Raw genomic sequence first — 26631 nt, forward strand, 5'->3', positions numbered from 1 at the left:
ACTGCCAGGTAAGAGCTACCCTCAGTAAAGATTTTTGCATTCCAGATACTTTAATTCTGATTCTGAACTACTGAAAGCTTATACAGTCTAGGTTGACTTGCCTCTGATATGCTTTAGAAATTGGGCTCTGGTGCAAATTAACACTTGTAAAAGGTTGGTGTGTCAAAAGGGGATAATGGATATTTTTGCAAGGTTCCACATAGCAAATGGAGTGTCCTCAGCCTTGAACTTGACAGGCTGTGTGAGAGGAGGAGGTGGAATGAATGGACTCTACCTCTTCAGCCATCACATGCTCATATACTATTTTTTGACATTAAGCAACTGAAAGGCATTTCACATGACTTGAATTTACAGTTTATAGTAGAAGCAGACACCACCACATGAATTAGCCATGGGATGCTGTAGGAAGTGTGTAATAATTGAGAGTAAGGATTGATGACTGGCAGCAGTCACAATACAGAGTTCAGGGTGGGAAATACCTGACCTGTACAGAGGTAAAGCCCCAGCTGCTGATGCAGAGTGAGTAGTCGGGTTTAAAATTCCAGGCTAATTTCTGAGATGATTATTAATGTAGGAAGAGTCTTTCAGACAAGCTAGCTCCACTGGATGTAGGAAATCTGAGTCCTAGGTAACAAACTGCACAACTTTCCTTGTGATGGAAGTTAAAAGCTGTGTTTCACTCACCTCAGACCCTGCACTATGCCAGCAGTTGTGCTGGGCTGCTTCAGCAATTTTCAGATTTTATATGTTTTTCTTTTGTGAAAAGTTCAGTAATGGAGTAACTTCAAAGGCATCTTTTAATATTAGCATTTGAGAGAAAAAACATGGCACTGTTTTATTACGACCTTTTATAAGACTAAAGTTTGACAACATATTTTAAAGAAAAAATTACCATGGAATAATGTGTTGACAGTACAACATCAGACTTAAAATGAGTTGATGTTAACACTTGAAAATTTGTATCTGAACATTAAGCAAAGCATTACAAACTGTCTATTGTTACAGGATAAATATTTATTTATAACCTAACATGTCTGTCTTAAACAAAATAATGAATTATCACTTTATACAGGTAATTGTCTATTCCAGAATAAGGCAGGTGTTACATTGGTCTGTTGGGGGGGAAGGGGCATCATCTTTTTCTTACTTAGTAAGTGGCATATGCAGGCTTGTGTTCTAGAACTTATCATGGCAGTTTCCAAATAACAAATGCCAAGGAATCAGATCTGAGAGCTATTAGTTATACTGGTTCACTAGAGAATCCAAGCTAGCCCCAGTATTTTCACAAATCCTACTACAAAAAGGCATACTGTAAAATCAAGCCAGAGTGCTCAAATATTAGCCCAAAGCAGTTACCTCATTAGAAAGGACAGGTTTAAAAATAAATCAGAAATCCATTCCAGGTTGCTTCTATTGTACAGTAATTACATTTAAATAAATTCTTGGAACAAGTTTAGATAGTAATAATTACTGAAAATGGTGTTTCTAAGGAGGAAGTACACATGATGGACTGTACACTCATCGGATAATCGGTGCTGATCTGTCATTTGTTACTGTTGGTCTGAGTTTCACAGTTGCGAAGGGATTTTCTCCACTGAAAAGAAATGTACACAGTTACTAGAAGGTTTGCTGCAACACAACCCCATGCTAAAGCCATGCGGTTCCTTCGTCCACCTTGTTTGAAGTTACGGTTTTAGACTAAAGGATTCCAGGTAACTCTTTTTAACTTGAATTTTAAAAAGAAGCTGATGTATGAAGGCTCACTTTGCAGTGATCCAGAATGTGGGAAGTTAATGCCCAGTTAGATTTAGACATTTTTTTCCTTAAACAGCTTTCAGTTTTGAAAGACTTTTAACCCACAAAGACAGTTTAAGTTCTGTTCCCTGTCAGACTACTGCAGAAACACTTATTTTTTTTCCCAGAAGGGCCTATACATTGTATTTTACTTGAGGTATTTTAATTACAGCTGTAATGCTTTACCAGTGCCTAGGAAAGGTCACAGTGATTTGTCAAAAACATCCTTAATTTTCCCTCACAATCAATACAATAAGTCAATATAAAATGCAACACAACTAAATTAGTGTAAAAGCTTTTTAAGAAAGATACCTTAAAAAAGGTGGTTTTATAATGCCATTCGCGTCAGGTTTCTGTAGAAGAAGAAGAAGAAATTTACATAGATGTACAAAAACCATGCTAGAGGTGATCTCACTATCCTGCTAAAGAAGAGACCTTGTTCAAGCAGCTAAAACATTTAGAATAATTATTGAGTAATTCAGCTGAACTTGGAAGGAGAGAATTCTCAGAACATCAAAATTAGAAAGGTAAAATAATGGTGTCAGCACTGTCTGGCTTTTTATTGTGTGTGGTGTCCTCCCACCGAGGTCTGTGATCAGTGATCGCCCAAAGGTTCACTGGGCATTTTCTGGGTTAAAAGAAAAAGTGAAAACTCACTGCAGTAGCCATCAACCAAAGGAAAAAGGCCAGAACTCCTTGCAGCACAAATACACCATTCTGTTCACACATTCAGCACAAAACCACCATTCTGTTTCTATAGCAGCATTTATAAAACGCAGTTGTCACAGTAAAACACCACACCAGGTTTGGTGCAGATTTCACAGAGCAAATACATTTCAGTGAGTCTTCACAGAAATTTAAAGCCATGAAGTTAAAAGAGGCAGCAGCCAGCATAATGACATATTTAAATGCTAAAAGCCTGGAGTGAGGGCAGACCTGATCTGCATTTAGCTATTGTAGATTCACAACTTCAGTTTATCTCCTGTGACTTCTGCTAGCAGAAGTGGTGAGTAATAGAAAGCAAGAAAACAGCTACTGGACGTACATGTAAAATTTACATTGCTTGTATGGGAGTGATACAAAAGGAGGAATGGTTTTGCATAGCTGTTGCTAATATTTCAGTCTAATGAAGCTGTCATGTTCAAGTGTACAATCTGAAAAGCCTTGTTATAGCTACAGCCTGCACTGTACTTGTGGATGAAGTGTGCTTCATTCTTGTGAAGGCAGGACAACCCAAGAGATGCAGCGTCACTGTCACCGTGCTGCTACAGGACCCGGTGTTCCAGGTGTGATAAAATGGAAACCTGTTGTATTACCCTTTGCAAGCCCATTTTACATGGGAGTTTGGGCAGTTAATTTCTACTTCCCCCCAACTTTCAACAATAGTCTTAATGATGTACTTTAAACTGCAGACTAATTGTGTTGCTTCTAGTAGGTGTCAGAGTTCAAAATGAAAATTTGAATTACACGCTCTTGCATGTAGAAGCAGGAATATGCAGCCACCTTTTATGCAACAGCTTGAGTTGTATTAATCATTCAGTCTTTATGGCCACTTTGGTTTTAAGACTTAAAATACCACTGCTGAGCAAAGAAAGGCCTGTGAGCCTGTTGTACCATATTCACAATATCATGATGCACATGAAGAAACCTATTTAATCAGGACCTAATTCAGCAGAGTTCTTACCCATGTGCATGACTTGTGATTCCAATGAAATTGCTCACGTATATCAGTCAGGAATAGACTTAGACCTTAGAATTAGGCCCAATTAGCCCTAAAATTAATTAGAATGAACAAATGCTACTTCTCACTGAAGTCCAGCTCTCATCAAAGCCCTGTTAACTACTAAGTCTTTCTTAGGTGATACTGTTCTGCACAGTACTGGCCTACATGAACAATATAACTTGCAAGAGCCATTCCTCATCTTTCCTTCTTGAAATCCTGAGCTATTTTTATAGTGTATTCTGAAAATCAGATGCCTCAAGGAGTCCTGCTTCTGCATAACAGACACTGTAAGCATACTGCTTTACACATATGTCAATTCTGTATGAGCCTAAAGACCAGCCTGGTTTAATGAGCTTATTTCCAAAGCCTTGCAGTAGTGTGGGGGTTGGTCCCTTGCACGGAAGCAGGAACAACAAGGAAGCTCTGAGGAGTTCAGGAAGAAGGAAAATAAATAGTGACTTTCCAGCAGAACACTTGGGTGCAAGAGCAGCCGCTCTCTACAGTTTTCTTCTTTCTTTGGTATGGTAACAGGTAAGAAGAATTGGGGAGGGGGCACAGTAAAAGGGTATCTCAACATCAGGTATTATTTTACAGTTCAGAATTGCCTTTTTTTTCTGGTTTTTTTTTTAGTTTTGCTTTCCCTGTGGCAGTTCAGAATCTCAAAAAAGGTACATTTGTTTTCCACTCTGGAAATGCTATAAGCTTCCATTCTGGCCTCCAAAGAGAATATACTCTTCTAATTAGAATTCTGGCCTAGTATGTCAACTAAATGCTTTGCCATTCCCCTTGGTTTTCCAGTTCAACAAGAACATTAGTCCACAAGTCCTAAATTTATTCCCAAAACCCCTGAACTAATGCCACAGAACAAATAAAGCAATGCTTATAGTGGTCACTTTTGAGACTGAGAACAGTTATGCATAGCAACACAAGCAGCACAGCACCGTGACACCCAGACAGTTCATGAGATGCAATAATGTTTAAGCTCTAGAGTAAGGCAGCTTGTCACAGGGCAGAGAACTCATTCAGCTGCTTGCTTGGCAGCTTCCATGGGCTGACATCTTTTAACTGCTGGGGACATAATTGCATTTGAAGGACATGTTGATCCCACGAGGTCTCAATGACCAGCCGTAGGAGCCAATGTATAAAATCTGACATAACAAAAAAATCACTTTTGTACTATTTTAATTTGTACTATTTTCTGTGAGAATTTTTCATGTTCAGATTCCATTCCTGAGAAATTTGCTATGCAGAATAAGTCTCCTAGTACTCTTATATCCCTGAACACTTCTCCTTTCCTATTACTACTGGTGGTCTGAAATACCAAAACCTGATGACATTCCTGAAGACAGTAGCAGCAAACTCAAGCACAAGTAGCCAAAGTAGAACATTCCAGAGCCTCATTTAAGAGCTCAGCTAAGTAGGTCAAGAAAAGTAAGCAGGGGAAACGTTTGGATTTGTGATGTATCAGTGACTTACCGGGCCAGCATTTTCTGGTCTGTCAGTCGGTGTTTTAACAGCAGCACCTTTGGAAGGCTCCATTCTCTTCTCTGTTTGCAAAGACCCCAGGTAGTCTGGTGGCGGGAGGACAACATCACCTTTTTCCACAAGGTTTACAGAACTAATACTTCGGATTGGTGCAGGGCTGCAAGACAGAACCCAACAAATTACATTTGCAGTCATCTCTCTCATCTTCAGCCCCAAGAGCCACAAAAGTGCACGAACTGAAAGTTAGTAATGGCGTACAACCCTGCTACCTGGGGAGAAGTTAGTTCTTGGGTCTTTGTGTAACCATCAGAACATGTTAATGTAATCAAGGCATCATACTGCACACAGTTAGGAAGTATATACTATGTATGTTACTGAACAACAAAGAACATGAGTAGAAAAATAAAATTTGAGCATTTCTGCAAGTCCTATACAAAACGTTACCTTGGCACTGGGGCAAATGCTTTTTCTTCCGCTGGTTCTTCCAGTGGTCTTGTATATGATGATGGAAACCATCCTTTTCTGTAATGGGAAAGTTTCTCAGATTCATATTATATAAAATTGGAAAGATACTTCAAGAGATAGCAATGGACAAAACAGACCCAATGAACTGAGATTTAACCTTTAAAGACCCTGTTTCTGGTGATACCAAATTAGTGTACAAAATCTCCCTGAAGTAAGTGCAGTGATTCACCTTACAGAAAGATCCCAAGTCACCAGTCAGTGACAGGCAGCAAAAGAGGTGAAAAGCGTTTACTAACATCTCCAAACAAAATCTGATGAGACATGTTTTTCTTTCATGTTCAACCTGGGTAATAGATGATCTTACACTTTGGTTGTCTCATGTTCCCCGTAAAGCCAGCCGTCCTTTTCCTCAGCTACAAGAAGGGTGATGATATCCCCCTGTGCAAAGCTAAGCAATGTCTTGTTACTTCCAGCAGTATGTGGGAAGATCGTCTTTACTTTTTGCCTTTTCATTATATTTAGCCCTGTGGCAACAGAAGTCGAACGTGATAAACTGGCATCCTCTGAACTCTCTGTCAAAAAACAGAACACCAAAGCAAAAAAAAGCAAAATTAGCCACACCAATAAAATCAAATAAATCAATAGCCTGACAGGAAAATAAAAAGTAGATAATGGAATACGTGAGTGCAGACCAAGTTCTGAGACCTTGTACTTTCCACTCAGATGCCTCCCAGTTACCTGCCAGGTTTTTATTATCACCTTAAAGTTCGTAATAGCATGTGCATTTATATACGCACACAACCCATCACAATAAAGTTGAACCAAAAGACATGAACAGTAATGTAAGTTTTAACTTCTACTTCTTCCCTTTTTTGGCATGAGAAATGCTGCTGAACATTCCCAGCTGGAAAAGACCTTTGAAAATTTCCATTCTAAAGAATTGTCACTGTGTGTGAAGTCCAAGATTTCATTCCCAAATGTGCCAAGCAATCAGCTTCAGCTAAATCCATGCGAATGCAAGATACTCAGCATTCTGCAGTCACCAGATGTTTACCAGAAAACAGCATAAAGGACATCTCAAATTGTATGTTATTTGATCAGTACAATATATTGTAAAAACACTTTAAGGGAGGAAATGCTGGAATTGCTGTTATCCCACTGCAGAGTTCTACATATCTTTTGTGATCTGGATTTAGTCCTTTCCCTTCCTGCCCAATAGTAGAACAAATTAAAAATGCCCAATTTATTAGAAACTTAGAAACCAAATCTGAATGGGATTTTATGTTTCAGGAAATAAATACATTACTGTGCTCATTTTGTCCCATGTGTGTTCCTCCCTAATGCTCTTCAAGGAAACCAGACCTAGACTGTGATGTTTCTTTGTGTGCACTGAAATAACGGATGTACCTTGTTCAGAATTACAGAACGTGTTCTGGTAAGATTGAAGTCCTAAGAGCAGTTAAGCTGGATTCATCAGGGACACACAAAGGGATTACAGAATCTACCTATCTTGACCTGAATTTACTGTGAACAATTCTTATAACGTACATTTCTCCTGTTAGGTAATTTATGTGTGTAAAGGCTCCTCTATACGTCCTGGAATTCACATGATGACATAGTCCCGAGAACACTAAACACCACAGGATGTCATTCACACATAGGGAGTGACACTCACCTGCTGAATTATTTAGCTTTTCAGAAGATGCCTTGGGAACTGTTGCAGGGTTGTTGAACATATCAACTAGAGGGCTGGTGTAGGCCCTGCCCGTCGGAGCAGGGGGCACCTTCGCTGCATTCTCATTGTGAGGATAAAAATCATGTCCAATCTAGAGTCACAAAAACAACAGGGTCGTGATACTGAGGAGATGGTGAAAACTTCTTTGCAACATTAAATTTTGAAAACAATGCTAAAATATTCGCAAACAATTGTTATTTGGACCTTCAGAAAAGCCTCACATTGCGATGAAATTGCTGACAGAATAGTTTGTATGAGACTTCTGTTCCTTGATAAACATTTGTTAGTGGGAATGCTATGATAGACTTTTTTTCCCCACAAATAGCACAGTTACACTCAGATAATATCCAGATTTTTCAGATTTATTTTGTTAGACATTTACTAGCATAATTCAGAAATTCAACAACTGATGGTAACATAACATACAAACAGGTAGAATTTAGAATGTAGCCTGGCTCTAATAACTTTATAAGACTCAAGAAGGGAAGAAAAGAAAGAAAATAGAAAATAACATTTTGTTTAAGTTTATACTGAACTACTGAGTATGTAATTACTTATATAACAAGATAAGAATGTAGGAAATGAATGGTTAGGACAAAAGTTGTCCTGAGGCTGGGCTCTACAGAAGTTCTAGGCACCCAACTGGAAACACAACTTGTTTGGAGCTGTGCTCCTGCCTACTCTATCTTGTGTTCTTCCAGTAGCAGAGCTTCAGCAGAATGATTTTGCTTCATACCCAACCCATTATTCCTGCGGAGGTACATTGTAGACTCGATCCCAAATGCTTAGGTACAAAGCAGGTAGTGAAGCCATTCTGCTCCCAGGGGAGCAGAGGTGAGAACCTTTAACCATCAAAGTACATCTTACCAGAGTATTTCTCTCCATCATTGGGGAAGGCAGTGGAGTTCCTGATACTGGGGTGGAACCAGGTGTCCTTATTTCATCTATCATCATTCTGACTTTTTCAGGCACTTTGGTGGCATCGCTGCAGATCTCCTGCCACCCAGGCAGCTTGGATTTCAGGAAGTCCGCACACTGCATCCAAGTTTAAAAAGGTACTCGTCAAATACAGCTTTTTTCATAAACTGCACAGACCTACTTGTTAATTTTCATGATACCAAAATGGAAACACCAGTTAAATGGAAGTCCTTAAAGATTTTTGTAGGTAGTATCTGTGTGAAACAAATGCCATTGTGAAAGGAGACTGTCCTTTTTCACGGCCAGATACTGGAAATATCTGATCCAGCCATACATTTTTTTCTTAATATATGATTTTTTAAAAACTCATGGAACCCTTCACTGTTGCTACAGCACATTTAAGAGAATATTGAAAATCTGTCTAGCACTAGTTAGAACCACTAGTTAGAACCACTAGTTCCTTGGTTATTTATGGCAGTTAGGTCTACATACTGCAGGCGATAATTACAATCTCTGAGATGATTAGATTTCAGGAGTTTCATTTCTGCTTCACTCATGCCACTCACCTGAATGTGGTAGAAGTGCATGTGCTGGGTAAAGCTGCAGTGCTTGTCAACCAGAAAACAGAATCTTCTTTTTTCTTCAAGGAGAGCTTCTCTGCAGCCTTCTGCAATAAACCTCTGAATATCACTCTGTCGAGAGCTCACTGTTTCCAAATACTAAGGAAAGAAAGAAAAAATAATCACATACACTCTGAGTTCTATTTGATACTAGATCCAGTTCCTGAAGCGAAGTCCCAAAACCTTAGAAAAAAGCTTTTGGAAAGGTGGGATAGGGTGGCTCTACTGCCAAGTTTCTCTTTTCCTGCACACACCCAATTTCCCACATCTCATCAGGCACAGATCATCTAGTTATGGTGTGGGGAAAGTGAAGCAAAACAAGCAGCACTCTTTTGGCCTCTAAATAAAACACTTCAGTAAATAAGAATATGACATCAAAGCAGCAACTGTGCTGAGCAATTTTAAGGCCACAGGTGTTCTAATCACACTAATTGCCTTTATCTACTCCGTGGCAGTTACATTTACTCTCACAAAGTTACGCTCCATCTCTGCTGTGATACTGTGTTTTAGGGAGGGGAAAAGGAGTTTAAAAAAGACTAAGCTCTATTTTTCTGAGGTTATCAGGATTCACGGCTAAACTGTGATTAAATGCTAATCCTTGATTCTTAGTCCAATACCTTAAAAACCCTGGACTGTTATGTAGGTAGTAAGAAATACGAGTTGGTACTAATCATGTTGAAAATTGAAATAGAAAAATATGGAGAAAAAAATATATAAGCTAGCACGAAGTAAAAGTACTGTGCAAAAAATACATCAATAGCAAATATTTTTTGCGAGAGATGTGACAACCAGGATATGACTTCCTAATTCAGTTTCTCTTCATTGCCTTGCCATTTCTTACTTCGCCTCAAGATGGCAATGCTGCTCTAAGATTAGTAGGACAGGTAATAGTGGTAACAGAAGTTGGCGTTTGCCTGCTTTGGGAAATTAAGTTACAACAAATTACTGAATTTGCACAGAGTAGCTAAGTTCCTGCGTAAACCTCTGTATAAAGGTGTAGTTACAGAGGTGCTTTAAAAATAATAGTAATAAAAAAAATAATCAAGTACTGGTCAAGGAGTGAAACCTAGAAACTGAAACAGTCTCTGAATGCATACAGGAGAGCAGTCCAGGGCATAATTTCAACTGGAATACATACTCTAGGAGTGCCTTTAACACAAACCAACTCTGAAGAACCAAAAATGCATGTTCTTTGAAATTGTAAAGTTTAACTGTTTGCTGAACAACTTACAGAGGAGTTATGTGTATTAACTAATGACACGGCATGCACAAAAATCATGGTGAGCTTCAGAAGCCAAGTTTTGAAGGCAGACTCGGATGTGGCCAGTAATAACTTGACATTTGCTGTTGACCAGTTCTGATACAAAGAAAGAAACAGATCAGCGACAACATACTCACCTCCATTTCTTTGTGCTCATATTTCATTACATTTCGTGCTCCTTGGCTTTTCCTCCTGATTTTTTTCAGCTCAGCCTGAGACTTCTCTAAGGAATCTAATTTGCTTCTGTGTTCAGTTTGGTACCTCTTTAAAGTTGCCTGCAATCAAAGCATTCAAAACATCTCAGTGCACTCAGCCCCGGAACTGGGTAAGTAAGTCACTAAGAAGCACTGCCATCATCTATGAGATGCTGCTATCACACAGCAAACGAGTTCAGCAATTGCCTCTCTCTACTTTAGTTTAAAAATGTTTTTAAAGCCCTGCACTGGTTCCCTTTTTAACACAAAATAAGTATGACAATTTTTGTAGTGTTTAGGCATCTAATGCTCAGTTCTAACACAGTGATTAACTGTTAGGAGCCTATTTCTGAAAAGTTCTTTGACTAGCCATAGATGGATAAAATACGATTTTTATAATTGAATGTACTTACAGTCATGTATTTCACATCCAGGTCTGTTTTCTTCTCCAGTTCAGATATAATTTCTTTATGAAATTTTTTGAACTTTAAAAGCAAATGAATGAAGAGTTACTACAAATTGGCAAAAAAGTAATTTCTAATTTCAGATGGAATATAGAAAAAGAAATGGTTTAACTTACACTCTCCTCTAGGCTGTCATTGAGTTTCTTGTGTGTTCTTGAAATTTCTACCAGAACTTGGCCTGTTGATAAACATACAACCATATTTGTTTCTTTCAGAGAGTTCTGAAGTTAGTTAACAAAGAGCAGTAATAAAATATATTTAACTAACATTAATATTAACTGGAATATATTTAGGAGAATGGGAAATTTCTTGCTGTTGCTCATCCCAGTAGTTTAAATAAGTAACCAGATCTGGCCACAGACAAACCAAGAAGCACATAAGGGATAGAAAAAATAATTAATCACTCATTATTATGCAAAAGGGACATGGAGTGCCAGACAAAATAAATACTTCCTTCTCTCCAGAATCGCTCACACTGATTTAGTAACAGCCTCTTTTCTTGCCAAGTCAGAGAACAGCACAGAACTAGAGATAGTTGTTACTATCCGAATAGGTGCTATCCATTTTCAGTCTGAAAATTAAACTTTAATGTTTATTAACTAACTGCACCTTCAGAATTAACAAAGTAGCCTCTCACATTCATTCACAGCACACCTGCTAATTCATATGCTGATTAATTTCCTATGCTGTTTTATCAGGGATTATGGCTGATGAGCAGCATTAACTAACAGCCAAGAAGCAGCACATTTTTCAGCATCCTCTGAACAGATCCTAAATATCCCTCTTAGGCTCTGCTGCCCTCCAGCAGAGAGTTACACAGCTTGCTTTTAGCCCTGAGCAGTTAAAAGCTGAACTGTTTAATTTTGCTTTAGGAGGATATAAGAGGGAAAATACCTCAATCTTTGGGTGTGGTTCTGTGTGCAAACCAAGGTAAACTCTGCCTGCTGTGGTCCTGCCCTGTGTGCAGGCAGCCACATCATCCAGGTCTGGAAGCAGATGGCCACATCATCCCCACTCCCTTCTTTGTCCTGGCACTGACACGCTGAGTGCGTGCCAGTCTTGTCTGGGGATTGCAACACACTGCTGGGAAGAGCAGCTGGAAGTGTCCTGAAGCACCCAGTCTGACTTCACCCACGTTAGACGTGCACACACAGTTACCAGGTCTCAGCCAGGAGCTGCTGCAAAAAACTAGAAGTGCTGGGGCCATGAGCAGATTCTCAGACTATGTCACATCTGAGAGCCGTGACTAGAGGTGTGTTTTACTGTCATGGCAAGAACAGCAGGCTCTGTTCCACAGCTGGTTCTCTGGCATGCCTCCCTCAGGAATCTTAATAGTCAACCTTACAGTTACCCACTGCAAATACTGGGTGCTGCCAGTATTAAACCTCCAATAGCACTTTCCTAATGTACAGACAGATCTAGCCAAATAGCAAAAAACATGGGTCTGCATTATTGTTTATGAGAGAACATGAGGCATTTCAGGAAGAAAAATGTGCCTTTCCTTACAGCATCTCCCATTTCATGCCCCAATCCCCACTTCTCTGTCTCTTTGCACAACAGACTACATGAAATTTGGAAGAGGAATCAGAATACAGTGAGAACAGTTAACTTCTTGATTAGCAAGAAAAAGGGAATTCATACTCAGGATGGTAGGTGAAAGAGAGAGAGGGTCCTGTATTATTTTTATATAGGTATCTTGTTTTTTCTGAGTACCTCTTTTTGTTTGTGTTTAAAGTTGCTGGTGACTACTAAAAAAGAAATACTATGAGAGAGAGAGGTGCTCTAGTAATTAGTTGCTCATATGCAATAGAAAAGTAAATACAATGTGGTTACATAAACACTTGAAGTAACAGACATGAGTAAGCCACCTTGTTATTTTAAGGCTGTAGTAGTGAATGCACTTCAGTCCACTGCATTTCTGTTTCACTGAACTCAACTGAAAGATGCATTTTAGACTCTATCAGGTTTTTAAAAGACTTTTGTAAACGCTTATCTGCAACTTTAAAAGGAAAACAGTATGAAAAGAAACCAGGAATAAAATAGCCAAGAAGCACAAACAAAATTACAAAGTTTGCTTGGTTTTAAATATGCAGACTAGAAAGTGACTGGGGAAGTTCTAGAAATTCAGGGTGTGTGTTGAAGTGCCCTTCAAAATAACTGCCTTGACAGACTTTTTGCCCTTTTAAAAGCAAGCTTACTCTCCCTGTTTGTATAAAGCCCACTCTTGAGCATCTGCTGCCACAGCAGCACTCTCGGCTAACCCTTGGCACTGCTAATGCAGCCAGCCCCAGCGTCGGAGCACTGACAGACACCCAACAAGGTCGGGTATTGACTCAGCTCTCACCCTCCCTTCCTCTGGCCTGCGCTGCCACCACAGAGCAGACGCTCAATAAAACACCCATTCACCTGGTGCGGCAAGAATGGAAAACCTGACTCTGGGAGGTTGTTATTTCTGTCTCACACAGCACTTGAACTGACTGCAGCCTTCAAGTCTTTCAGCTTTGAATGCTTGGTTAGAAAGAGGGTTTTTTCATCTTTATTACAAAGAATGCTGCCAAAACATGTCCTGAAATGAAGAGAACTTTAAAAACTACACTTCCTTCTAAATGGTTTGGGCTGGGTTATTTTACAAGTTTATTTTAGAGTGTTCTAGAACACTTTTGAATAGTATTTTTTATATACTAGTGACTGTATCTCTAATTGCATTTTCTTTTTCTTTCAACCAAAGACTCTGTATGCTGTGCATCAGGCAAAAGCCCTTTTATGCTGGATCTCCTATTGCCACTGGTAATCGACAGGCACTGTATGTACTGGCTCACCCATTTAATTTCCTCTTTCATGTTTCAAATCAACATTTTAAAAAGAACCCATAGTAAGCACACTTTGACCTATTAAGATTTAAATTACAGGTCAGATCCTGCACTTCGAATAAATAGAGCACCTTTTTACAGTGAATATAAAGTATGGTTTTTATTGCTAGTTTAAGACAACACGTTAGCCACATTTTGTACCCTCCCAAGTAAGATTTATACAAGGAGACAAGTTTTTGTAGAAGACTAATTCAGGAAAGGCAAAACAACCCCTAGCCTACATGTAACAGAATAGCTCTAATAAAGACAGTGGGTTACTCTGGATTATTAACAGCATAACCTAAGGTCAGACTCTAGTGTTCGCTAATTATTAATCTTGTAAAAAGGTGAAGGAAACTACTTCAGGTAAAGACAAATATCCATTTCTCACATCAACTAAAATCACTTTGCTCTGTATTCAAGCTGCTCATGATGAGGTTTTATACATGAGAGCTCATGCTATGCAATAACTAGGTATTAACCTTGTCATCGTTAACTGGCAACCCCCAAACCTATCTAACAGAGTAACACAACCAGACTGCATGATGGCCACTTCAGTCCAGTTTGTGGCAGACATGCTGTAAACTTGAACCAGATCTTTGGCATTATATTATGCAGCAAATTAATAATCCAAAACCACTGGTCTTGATGACAAACAGAACTATTAAAATACCGGCCTTTCAAAGATGTTTTTTTCTGCTTTCCATTCCCCCACTCCATTCCTGATCATGAAGTCTTTGTGACTAGAAGAGCAGAGGCACATTAACTATTCCCACATTTGATTAGGAAAACAAAAACAGTTGTAAGGTTTATAGATACTTGCTTTGTTATTTTGCTATTACCTCAAGTGCACTACAGGGAAGAGAAGAAAATCTCTTTCAGACAGGGATTATGGGAGAACATCTCAAGTATCTTAAATAACTTGAAAAAAACCCCAAACATTTCTTTTATATGGTTCTTGAAAGCATGCTGCATAACACAGCTATAATCTGAACTATGACCATGAACAGTAATGCCAAGTCCCATGGTAAATCTATTTTGGTTTCAAATAGGTTCAGTGCACAGGTACAAAGATCTTTTAAGCTGAAACTTCAGGAGTCTCTGGAATATTTTTAGGCTTAACCAAGACTGCTGGTTGTGCCTATATTTTCTATTGAGAAAATAAGACAAGACTAGAATTCCACGAATGCTGTTGAGTTTGTTACAAAAAAATAAAAATTACTAACCCCAAATGTGTAACAGTTATTTATCCATACACAGCATCCCACGAGCAAGTAGACATCCTTAAAAGACCATCTTTGCAGTTGATGAAAAACAGGGAAAGCAATTTCTAATACAAATACTCATTGTAAGACCAGAATGCAGAACTCCTGCAGTAGTTGCACTTTAGCCTCACTGTTTGCACTGGGTAATTGTACTGCTTATTTACCCTTTTATCTTATTTTGACTGTTCTTACAAACAGAAGACTAGAAGAATTAGTTCAAGTTAGTAAAAAAACCTGAACTCAATCAAGAAACATACTAACAGCTACCAGCAAAATCACTGAAACTTGAAAACTGCTGAATAGCTATATTAGAATCAATTCAAGTATTAACTGCATCACCTTACTTGAAATATACTTCAGTTTGGTTTTAGTTAGAGAGGGTTGCGCTTGAAAGATTTCAAGTCTCTTGACAGAGACTTTCTTAGATGTATGGGAACAGACAGAGTGCTTAATTATATCACTCATTTATCTCCTGTTGTCCTGTTTTGCATTCAGGGCAGGTCGAGTAACTTCACGTCTTAGAGAAGAAACCAAAAATTATTTACATTAAACAGGAGAATGAAAGGCTGAGTCAAAGCTCCATACATAGACAATGTAGTTCAAGTATATTACTAGGTGCTGTTTCTGTCAAGATGCTATTTTCCAAGTTACCCTTTGCCCAAAAGAAAGGCATTGATGGCAAGGGAATGTTTGAAACAAAGTCCTTTGAAGCCAGGAGTACATGAAAGGCAGTAAAATAGAAAGTTGCAAAGGAATACAGTATAACAAATAAATGACTGAACAAAACATCTGTTAAGCCTCAAGTGTGTTAAATTTATCATTTTGTCATAGGAAGGATTTAATTGTGCAACAGATGTTTTAAAGAAAGTGAAAAGCTTCAATAGTATTTAATGGGAAAGAAAATCATAAAGAAGGACAAAGTAATGTAAAACTTTGCAAGCTCTGTCTGTACTTTGCTTCTAATACAATTTGTCCAGAAAGCTTAAAAAAACCTAACCCAAAACCCCCACAATCTGTAGAATTAATACTGATGTGCACATAAATCAGCAGGACGAGGTCAAGTCTCCCTTTCCTTACCACATGAATGAACATGAAATAGGAAGCAAGGAGTAAATCTCCCTATAGTTCATTTTATAAAATGGCATTGACACATGACCATTCAATGCCATTTTCTGAAGGTGACTGCAGAAGGTGAAGGGGAAGAATAGCAAAAGAGAAAAGGGGAAGAGATTTCAGAGTATAACAATGTATTTTAAGTCTGTTATACATGCTAGATGTAGTGCCCTGAAGCAGCAGCTCCACATAGACAGTTTTGCTAGAACAGCAAATAAATAATCAAATCTGTAAACAAAAAAAATCAGAAGCAAATAGAACTTCACATTCTAAATGGCGTTCTCAGATCAATTTTTACTTTAAAATATGCAGAGTTCTCACTAAGGCTGTGAACAGAGATGGTTCTGCAATACAACAAGCAAATAAGTTAACTTAAAACAGATTAAACATGGGTTAAAGGAAATAAAACCTGACACAATGTATTAATGTACTAGTCCAGTAAAATAAAATCGCAAAGTGATACTGATTATGAGCCACGAGAAATGAAACTGAACATCATGACATTATTGGACATGTAAAAAAGCATCATTTCTCATTTAAAGTTATTTCAGAGTTCAGGAGTTTCAATTTCTTCAGAGCTCAATTTTATCACAACTTTTTCCACAAGTTCCCTTACTTCTAAATACGTAAAATCTTTTCAGATATTTCACAGTCTCATTGATATAAAAGAGATAACCAAGTCTTCCAAAGTTTCTAAGACCTTGGAAGATGCCCAAGTCTATGTATCCTGCCTTGGTGTCCAGACAAAACAAGTAAGTAACAAATAGGACTGTAGAAGATATTGTTGCTAATTTTGTGAGTTAGGCACCTATGGTGTTAGGTGGTGATGAACTCAGTGCTCTATTCCCTCCTTCACATAGGGCTTCACTGCCTGTGTGCCTCATACGGCTCCCTAGTGAAAAAACATATTCCAGCCCAGTGTTCTTACCTATGTTTGACCACAATCAAGACTTCATCTGCTTGAAGCTGAAAATCAAGGGTGGGGAAGAAGTACTATGGCTTCTGTTTTTATCCAGCCAAATAATGTCTTTCCAGCCACAGCCAACATACTTTGAGTCCACAGCTGGTTTAATCAGCAGACACTACTTTCTAGGTACAACATACTTGTACTGGAAGAAAACAACCTTTTACCATTTTACAGCAAGTGCTGTACATTAAATTCTGTCCTTCCCAAAATATTTGCTTTATTTTGATATGTATATATTTGCATGTACTTATATAGCATATGCATACGGACACCTGTCTGTATCTCACTGACAGCCTGTTTGCTCTGCACCAGAGCCAAACAGCAGCAAGTGAAAAATCAGAAAATAAAGGTGGCTAGTAGTAGGCTGCTACTATTGCTATTTTCTCCTGGTTCCTCTCCCTCCCAGCAAGTTTCTCACACCCAGGCAGAAGCATACAGCCAACTGGGTAAATTGCACTGCTGGTGACAGCTCAGCCGTGGCCTCCATCTCCTCAAGGACCTCTGTCTTCTAGTCACAGGCTTATCACGTTGTGGAACCAGCTTGAAAAATGTATTTAGAACCAGCTATAAGATGATGGCTAGGATTTTACCCCAAATGAATTTCTATCTCTAAAGGGTAAACCAAAAGGCCTAACTACCAATTCTCAGGAGCTTAGCTGTATGCTATTTGGAATGAAATTTGCTAGAACACATACTTGGCAATACTCTCTTTAACACTTCCCTTGTTGTTAAGGTTACACGTTGCTCTCACTGCGAGGAACAGAATCAAAGAATCCTGCTATTCTAAAATCCTTTCTCCATTTCACTATCAGACAAACAGTGAAGGGACACATCACAGTTCACTTCCACTGCAGTAGCCCGGCACCTCTTATTTATGATAGCATTTTTTTTGTAGTTCAGGATGAAAATTCTGTAGTAATTATTTCCTTGTCTTTGTTGATGATCATGTGGAAGAAAATAGTATAAGACAGTAAAACAAAGTACTTGCCCAATACATGAAACAATTAAAATTCTGTTTGTTTTTTAAAGCTTTGGAATATTTAAGTATTAAAAGATACAAAGAGCTCCTCAGAAAGTCTAGGACTGTTTATAAAAAAAAAAAAAAGCCATATTGAGTTAAACCCAAGGATCAACTTGCTTTTTAAATATACTTTACTTAGCCTAAAATTAATGCCATATTCTTTCAGTTTGACACAAGTGATTTTAAAAGGTATTACAAAATTCACACTGCGCACTACATGCTCTTAAGTGGGCAGTGAACTGTTCATCAATTAGCTGTTCCCACATCAGACTTTACAAGAGTGAATATTTAAGAGACTATCAAGACCATTACAATTTCCAGTTACTCCGAGTCTGTTCTTGGTGTGATGCTCCTATTTCACAATTTTAAACAGAACAGAAACATTACCTTACATTATATTTTAAAGAGGAATGTGACTTCATGACAGTTTTAGCCTAATTCCCTCTTTCCCAAGCTGTTTTGATCTCTTAGTCAAAAAGATTCAGATTAGATTTTTTTAAATCTACCATATCACTGAACAGATGTTAATTAACATGAAATATTCAGCTTGTTTCAGATGATGGGTAAGCAGAGTAACTAAATTTTAATGTTAAAAAGAGGAAAGGAAAAGCATATGCCACATAAATAATGCATGAAAAATGGCAAACTTGTTTTTCCACCTGTTACTCTGCTACTAATACATAAAAAGACTGCTGCAGGCATTTTTTTTTTTTTTTAACCCAAACATATAAAAACACAATATATTAAGGTATGTGTGTCTGCGACTGATCTTTCATAGGGCCTTGTAAGGCTTATATACCATAGCTTTTCATACTTCAGCTGCAAGAGTGTTAAACAAGTGACTTGTAATTCTTAGACAAGTCAGGTGCAAGAAAGTAAGTTACAATACAACCACAAGCCTGAGCTTGCCTGTATGAAGCCCTGCTGGCTTTAGGCAGATTAGTTCAGGAAGATCATACAACAGAGCTAATCTCTGTTTTTCAGCAGGACTGGAACAAACAAATCACACTAAACAGCAAAACCTGAAGTTGGCAATGGGTTTCCAGTATTGGAGAGGAGAAATATTTAAGTTACCTTTATAAGTACTACATGAAACTCAATAAAGTGCAAGGAATCACTGCAACTTTTATTACAGCATTTTGGAACTGCCACTGAGTAGAATAGTCTGAACAGTGTCCAAAAGGAAAAAAATATCCACACTCAAATCAAGCCAGAAGTTTTGATAAAAGTCCGTCTCAGCAGTCCAAGACAAGTGGGTTTGGTTCCCCCCCTTGCATTCATGACATCTACAACTGATACTGGATTTTTGTTGTTGAGAAGTAACTCCTGAGGAAGTGCTGACTGTGTATACAAAATATAGTTAGACCTTGAGTTCAAGGACCTACAAGCTACTTACAGATAGGATGTCATTTGCTTTGCAATGTTATAATTTACTTCCCATTTTCCATCTGTTTCTCTCACTGATAAAGACAACTCAGTGTACTTTTTCCACACAGGCTCTCAGGCCTGTTTCTTTCCCAACAGACATACCTGGGAGTGGAGGTAGAGAAAAACTATGATTGCTAAGCATGAGCGGAGAGAGGGGCCTCCTGCCTGCAGAACTACCTCCTGTAGTGCCCCCACCACCTTAGGCCTGTGCTACCTCTGGATGAGTTTGAAGAGCTATGGCAAACACACACACCCCGTGCACACAGAATGCCAGTGCTCACACTTCCAAATTACTCTTTTCTAGACATACACTACCCACAATCTAGAAGACATTGTATGTACACCTCAGGGAAGGTCAGGGCATCCTTTCCAGGGTTTCCATTGCAAGATGACAGATGTCTTCACGATGTATGAGACTCGTGCGATTGAAATATGACCAATTATCTAGAATTTGATCTGAAAAAATAACTGGAAAAATATTACTGAAGTCCTATGAATATCTGTTGTCTTTTCTTTCCCTGGTGCTACTGCAGCACTGATGTTCCTAAAAAAGAGCCTTGCCTATTTGCATATTCTATTCCCCCCTTCGGCCATTTCTAGAACCAGAAAATTTGCAGCTTATCTGTAAGTCTTCATAATAGGAGTTACAACAACATTACTGTTTCCAGAACAAACTTTTGTTTGGGGTAGTCTTATCAGAACAAGCTGCAATATCCATTTTTAAGCATTTACATACTTTCTGTTTAGCAACAAGCCCACCTCTTGTTTACTCCATGTTTTGGTAGGATCATTCCCATTTTATATTTTAGCAGGGAAAGATTATAGAACTTAACAACAACCAGAAGCCCTTAAGCTAACAACTGTTTGTTCAGCTTCATTGTGTGATGCTGCCTGACCACACTCACTGTCACAGACATGTTTTGCAGCAAACTTTCTCGCTAATTTATTGCTTCATGATTTCTGTTTCTTTTTAAATTATAGTTCTGTATATCAATGTGGTAATGGGTTTCTCTTGCCTTTCTTTTTGGTCTGTTAATAGCACAGTGCCAAGTATTCCTCATCATTCACAACACTGGCTTGCAGGAGCTTTCACCAGGCCGTTGGCAGGGCACATGCTTATGAATATCTGCATAGTTAAATTGATCTGTAAATCAGCAAATATATACAGCTTCCAACAGCTCTGCAATAGATGCTCAGGAAAATTATTAGATGTGGAGTTAAGTTGTTCATATTTAAGAATCTAAGACTGAAGTTTCTGCCAGCAGACTTTTATCAGAAGTTTACATGCAGAATACCAAACATCATACCCCACAACTGTGACTCGAGAGAGAAAAAAATTCAGTATGTTTTTTTGGCTTGCTTTAACCTTATAAATGACCTTGAAAAGTAGATCTATAAATAGCAGGAAGTTTCCACTAATCCAGTTACTGTTTTCACCAGTAAAAATGTATCTATGAAGGCTGGCTCATCTCCTTCCAAGGAAAAGCTGGCCTGATTCTAGCTACTTAAACTGCAGCCTCTAAGCTGGTTTCCCAGAAATTTCCATCAGATGAAGTGCTAAAGGGGTTCTGTAGTTGCTGGCATACTTCACTTCTCCTTCTAGCCAACGGAATCTATTCCAAAAGCAGAACATTTATACTGTAGAAGAGACGGCAGTGCTGCAGTAAGCACCAGGAGACAAGATGTCAGTTCTCTTTTCTTTAGTTTAAATGAGCCTGTGAAGGGAAGGGTGCGAGGTGTCATCTTTCTAACACAAGTGAGATAGGATTCCACCTGAAAGGGTCAATTTATATGCTAAAGTAAGCCAACAACTCCACCTCCCCCCTGCCTCCCCTTTATCTTTTAATTGAAGTGCAACTAGCTACATTCACCTTAAACAATGGACTTTTCTCTTTTTCTGCTTGGCTTTGTCAATAGTGAGAGTGACAAGTACTGTACCAGAAGTAGCAAGAGAGTGCTATAGCTTTGGAAAGCACCTGCTCAGGTAACAATTTTCCTTATCAGTCAGGAAGGAAATAGTTTTGAATGACAAATACTTGCAGGAGATGTGTTCTTTGTAGCAAAAGAATTTTCCAATTCAGTTGCAAAAATTTTTCTGAGTTGGCCACTTAAAAGATCAGTTTCTGACAGAAAACCTCTCATTTCTGCAAATAGAGATGAGGAGAGAGAACAGTCCACAGGGCTTCTCTTAGCTGCAAATGTAAAATGAACTGGTTATCGCTTGAAAAAAGAACCCAAACAGATAGAACTCTATAGATTGAACTTCACCCAACTGATTACATTAGCATTAAATTTACATTATTATCAAATTGCTGATTGTTAGTTTGCTTAAAAAAAAAAAAAAAAAAAAAAGCTAGAAAACAGTTAGAAAGTGTCTCCATGATCCTGTTAGAAGTTATGCAAAAGTTCTAACTTACCAGCTTAGTCACACGGATTCATAAGAAATGCTCACTTTGCAGGCCTAGTCACTAATCCTTAGCTTATTCTCTTGCCTCACTGATGGTTTATCAGCCTGGATTCTCAAACTACTATGCAGTTATCCCAGGAACTACAGACATTTGGCTGACTGCAGGGAAGTATAAGGGATCTCTGAAAAGAATGTGCATATAGAGAACCTCTACTCCTGGTTATCCATACTTTAGTATTACTACAGTTACAGGATCACTATGGGTTGTCACTTCACAGTAGAGATTTGTGTATTTGACAAAGCATGACAAAACTGTGGCGACCTTTACAATTACACCACTTTGTTAGCAAACCTGCATTTCACAACCTGGTCAAAGATGTCTTTTGTACCTGAAGAACAGTCCTTTCTTCTGCGCAGGAGAGGAACATCCAGTTCAGGGCTCATCCCCAGCAGCAAGTTACACTTACTCTGTGCACTGCTAGAAGTTTCTGGGTTTTTTTCTACCCACCTCTCCCTATCTTGTGACTACCATAAGAGAGAGTAATCTTTTAGTCCGATATATACTTCTTTAGGTTACTTCTAGTGGTTTTTAAACGGAAAATTTCTCCAGAAAAGAACACAAATTTTTCCCACATTCTTAAATTCCAGACTGCAGATGAGCATAAGCTTTTGCATACCTGTTTCCAGGTAAGTTTGAACAGAATGAGACTATGAAAAAACATTAAGCCTAGATCAGAGTAACCTTTAAACAAATTACCAGTCTTGGTTAGATTAGGGAAGAGATTCTGTCTTCTCTGGTTTTCCTTTGAACATGCTGAACTTGCACTTCAGTTCCATTTGGCAAGACCACCCAATGTGATATTTTTCTTACAATTTGACTTTGTATTTTGACAAGCAATGAATATACACTGAGTAGTTCTTGGGCAATAAGCTCTACGTACAGGCCTACAATATAACTGTGGTGACTGCTATAGATACAGTTGCCAAAAAATAAAGTGGGACTTTACACCCACAATATAATGAGCTGTAACTACAATAACTGGCAGGTGTTAAAGGGGATAGTTGGGAGGATACAAGAAGTAGTATTCATTGAGTGAGCAAGAAATAACTTCCTGATTCCTTGATTAAGTGAAGGTGGCAAAGCCAGTGTTACTAGAAGAGACTTTATTACAATTGTAACTACTAAAAATCAGTACAACAAAGCCTCATAGACCCATAGTTTGGGCAAGAGAAAAATAGATTAGCAACACAAAATGGAAGTTACTATTTTAACACTGTATCAGTGGTTCATGTATACATGAAATTACTGAACCCCCAAATTTTACTATGCTGATGTGGTATGCTGAAATCTGAATAGTATTAAGTGTTATCATTTTTATACATAGTTTCTTGTTTCCTGTCCTTTCTTCCTAGTGGGATTTACAAAAGGTGTCTAGGAAAGAAAGATATGCAAATTCCATATTGCAGAATGACCTGAACCACATGAATTCAGGTTATGTTTTTCAATGCTCATAGCCAAGTCTGAGGGACTACAAGCTCATAAATTTAAGGCAATACAAAAAATTATAAGGAATGTTGACCTAAATCAACTTATCCCTTATTCATAAGGATTAGATTATGAATGCAGTATATTCTTATATATATATATACTTCCTCAACTTACACTAAGTTATTCTGTATTAAGATGATTCAGAGAGCTTCAACGAGACTTGAAAGGTACAGATACTTAGTACAAGAGCTCCAAATCAGCTGGAATATCCAGATTTCCATTAAATTCTCATTTCCTTCTTCTGCTCCAATCTCATACCACAGAAGAAAAGCACTTCCTGGTACTTCTGTTTGATTTTTTGCCCCACTACTTCTTTTCCCTTTATGCATTTTACCCTCTATTTTCTCCCATTTCTTTTCCATTTCTGTTTCTGTCCTGCTATGGGAGTTGGTATCCATTTTACTGTCTCATTACCGGAAGACCATGTTATGCATTTCCTTATGAGAAGGAAGGATTGACTGTGTTTTTGATACAAATCTTTACATCACACTTGGCAGTAAATGCACTCCAGGTCACCCAGCAGGTTTGGGTTTGAACTGTAAGGTGACAGTGCAATGTGCCTGTAAAGATCCTCCATAAATTCTAAAGAACGTTGGGTATAGCCATCTGAGCCTTGTAGTCTTTTTGTAATGAAGTGTAAGGACCTTAATTCAACACAACTGAATTTAGAATAATATATTATTTTTCATTTGTCATTGCTAAAGGCGAAGTTGCTACAGGAAAGATCTGAAACCTTGTTCCAGCCTAATTCCCCTGTTCATTATTCAGAACACTAATTTTACTATGAGCAAAGTTACAGCTTGATACACTAGCTATCAGAGAAAAGGGAAAGGGGGGAATCTTGTTCTAACACCTTTTTCCAGTCAAAAAGTACCTAATGGGCAAACCACAGAGCTAATAGAGGAGCCATGTACATTTAAAATAAGTCAAAGAAAATTACTTGGCAGCTATGCTTTGCCACCATTTCTGCTGTAGATAATACAGCACTGTGGATTTCAGACTACCATGAAGTTTTAACCATCCATAAGCCAAATTGTCTTGATGGCGGTTACATTGGTAAGCCATGGAGGGGAGGGGCTTGCTTTTTAAACAGATTTGTTTTAAGCATTAGTTTGAATGTTGAAATTTTTTGTTACTCAAATGAAAACATTTACATTTTCAGGTCATCCAAAGGCATAAACGCTGGAAGTCCACATCGGATCACAGTACCTCAATTTGTCCTCAAATATTAAAGCGTTCTCAAATGGCTTAAACTTTGACACTGTTGGGTTTATCTAATTCATTGGGAAGAGCCCAGATAATGCCTTAAGTACCAAAAAACCCTATAATGATCTCCTACTGACATCTGCAGGAATGTTGCTATTGGTTTCAGTTAATATGGGATGCAGGACAAGGCCTTATAATTTTAAGCAAGGGAAAAGTAAAAAGTTACAGAAATGTTCCAGATAACATGCATACATAAAGATACTGAAATTCCTCCTCTGCTTCCTTGCCAGTCACCTTTAGTCTGCAGCTCTTCTAGAACAAGCTACTGTGTCAGCTCACTTGATGCTCGGGAGAACACAGTACAGAAAAGCAGTTCACAGGCATATCACAAAGCTTAACTAATGGCTACTGATCTCTTTTTTGGCAAAGGTAGTGTAAGTATTATGCATGATGGAGCTGCTAGTGCTCAATAACATGTCTTATGGCAAGTCTAAAGAAACTCACAGAAGAGATCACCCCACAGAGGGCTGCACCTACAGTAACTCCACTGGGGTTAACAGGGTCCACAAATAAGCAAAATCACAGTAAGGTTTGATCTAGTCTTTACACATGTGACACTGCTTAGCATTGATCCAAGTATTTTTAAATACTACAATGTGCAGTAAATTATCTTTTCCTTTTAAGCAGAGATATTTTAGAGCCATCTGGGGTGTATCACTTTTCTTTGCTAAATAGTTCAGTATTGTAGTGCAGCTTCAGAACTATGGAGACTTTTTCAGGAAACTGCAAATGATCTCTCACAGACTCCTAACCACCTTATCCTGCCTTTTCCAATGCTCATTGCCTTTCCTTATCTCTAATTTAAGTATTCTGTCAGAGTATATGCTGGAAGAAATCCAGAGCTGCTGTTTTCCTTAAGAAGAAAATATTTTTTTGCAGTATCAGTTTAAGATGGACAGAAAGCAGTGGTAGAGGCCTGACCCTGAAGAAGGCCGCACTTCTCAATACAGTGTACCTAAAAAAGGTTTTATAATTGCAGGGAAGAATTCCTAGCTAAACAAGCAAACAAGAGGTATCTTTTCAATCACAATTCTCTATGGTCCCCACTAATAAGGAAACCTGGTTATTTTCAGAATTCAGCTCAAAATAACCCAATGATAATATTTGCAAAGAAGCAGGCAATATCCCATAGTCACATGAAGCTCCATAAATAGATTCATTTGACCAACTGCTTGATGGCAAAAATTGTTATTATGCGTTTGTTTATATTTTTATAATACTCTGCATTGTTATTACTTTTCACTTGCTCATACTTATGCTGTTCTATAGTTTGAAACCAGCAGCTCTGCTTTCTGTAAACAGCCTGCAAAGCAAATACAGCAAGTGACTGCGTTAGGACTGTTTGCTTTGTACTGTTTGCTGTTCTGCCGCTCCCAACTTTGAACACACAATGTTAACACTCACACAAAAGTGGTTTCAGCACAGATGATAAAAATGTGTGCAGGCACAGAGAAACCACTGCTCAAGAAGAGTCATCCCTCAGTTCCACTTCAGCAGAGTCATTGGAAGAAAACATTTAGTAAAAACATCCTTTTTAATCAGCTGAATTAACCTGCCTGTGTGAGTTACAGGAGCAGATGCGTTTGACATCACTAGCACTCCTGTGTCGCCCATAATCAAAAGCTCAGACACAAGACACTTTATCAAGGTATTTTTGTCAAAGAGCAACCGAAGGCTTTAAACAAATGTTTCCTCATTACAGCATAGTTCTTGCTTCTTTTTTTTGTAGTGATGTTAGAGAATCTTTTGTCAGAAACATTATACTTTGATGACAATTTCACCTTCCTAGATTGAGCAGTATCATATCAACACTAGCCAGAGGAGTACAACATGAAGCGCTAATGACCATCTTCCAAAAATCCAGAAGTTGTTTTCAGGAAAGTAGAGAACTTGGATTAATTTTACATTACTGTAAATGTACATCTTTGACTTTACAGTTTCTCTTTCAACAGCTCAACTAGAAAATAAATATAATGCATCTGAGAACTTTCAGTGATATATTTGATGAAAACCAGTGAAGTAGAACTAAACTCATCCAGAAAATTGTTTTAGTTTGGAACTGCTGTCATACAGTAGGACTCCTCATACCAGTATTCTGTTGCTGAAG

General features: G+C 38.2%; 1 protein-coding gene and 1 long non-coding RNA gene across 3 annotated transcripts in view; one reads left to right on the top strand and one right to left on the bottom strand.

The window, feature by feature from the left end:
• Nucleotides 1-809: 809 nt before the first annotated feature.
• Nucleotides 810-26631, bottom strand: part of BAIAP2L1 (BAR/IMD domain containing adaptor protein 2 like 1) — a 39271-nt gene continuing 13449 nt past the window's right edge. Inside the window, exons 4-14 of the mRNA XM_065684391.1 lie at nt 10776-10837; nt 10609-10680; nt 10139-10276; nt 8687-8839; nt 8070-8237; nt 7143-7293; nt 5832-6039; nt 5447-5524; nt 4994-5159; nt 2107-2147; nt 810-1594 (exon numbers count right to left, since the gene is read on the bottom strand). Coding sequence (XP_065540463.1) covers nt 1519-1594; nt 2107-2147; nt 4994-5159; nt 5447-5524; nt 5832-6039; nt 7143-7293; nt 8070-8237; nt 8687-8839; nt 10139-10276; nt 10609-10680; nt 10776-10837 — 1313 coding nt within the window. The 3' untranslated portion in view covers nt 810-1518. The remainder of the gene's footprint in view (nt 1595-2106; nt 2148-4993; nt 5160-5446; nt 5525-5831; nt 6040-7142; nt 7294-8069; nt 8238-8686; nt 8840-10138; nt 10277-10608; nt 10681-10775; nt 10838-26631) is intronic.
• LOC136016748 (uncharacterized) lies at nt 10182-19733 on the top strand. Of its 2 annotated transcripts, none has more exons than XR_010613683.1 (3): nt 10182-10326; nt 13388-13462; nt 19371-19733. It is a non-coding gene; the product is annotated as an uncharacterized LOC136016748 (long non-coding RNA). The 2 variants fall into 2 exon arrangements; XR_010613684.1 differs by having other exon boundaries at nt 19399-19733.

Source organism: Lathamus discolor, chromosome 6 (genome assembly GCF_037157495.1).
Source record: "Lathamus discolor isolate bLatDis1 chromosome 6, bLatDis1.hap1, whole genome shotgun sequence".
Lineage (NCBI taxonomy): Eukaryota > Metazoa > Chordata > Aves > Psittaciformes > Psittacidae > Lathamus > Lathamus discolor.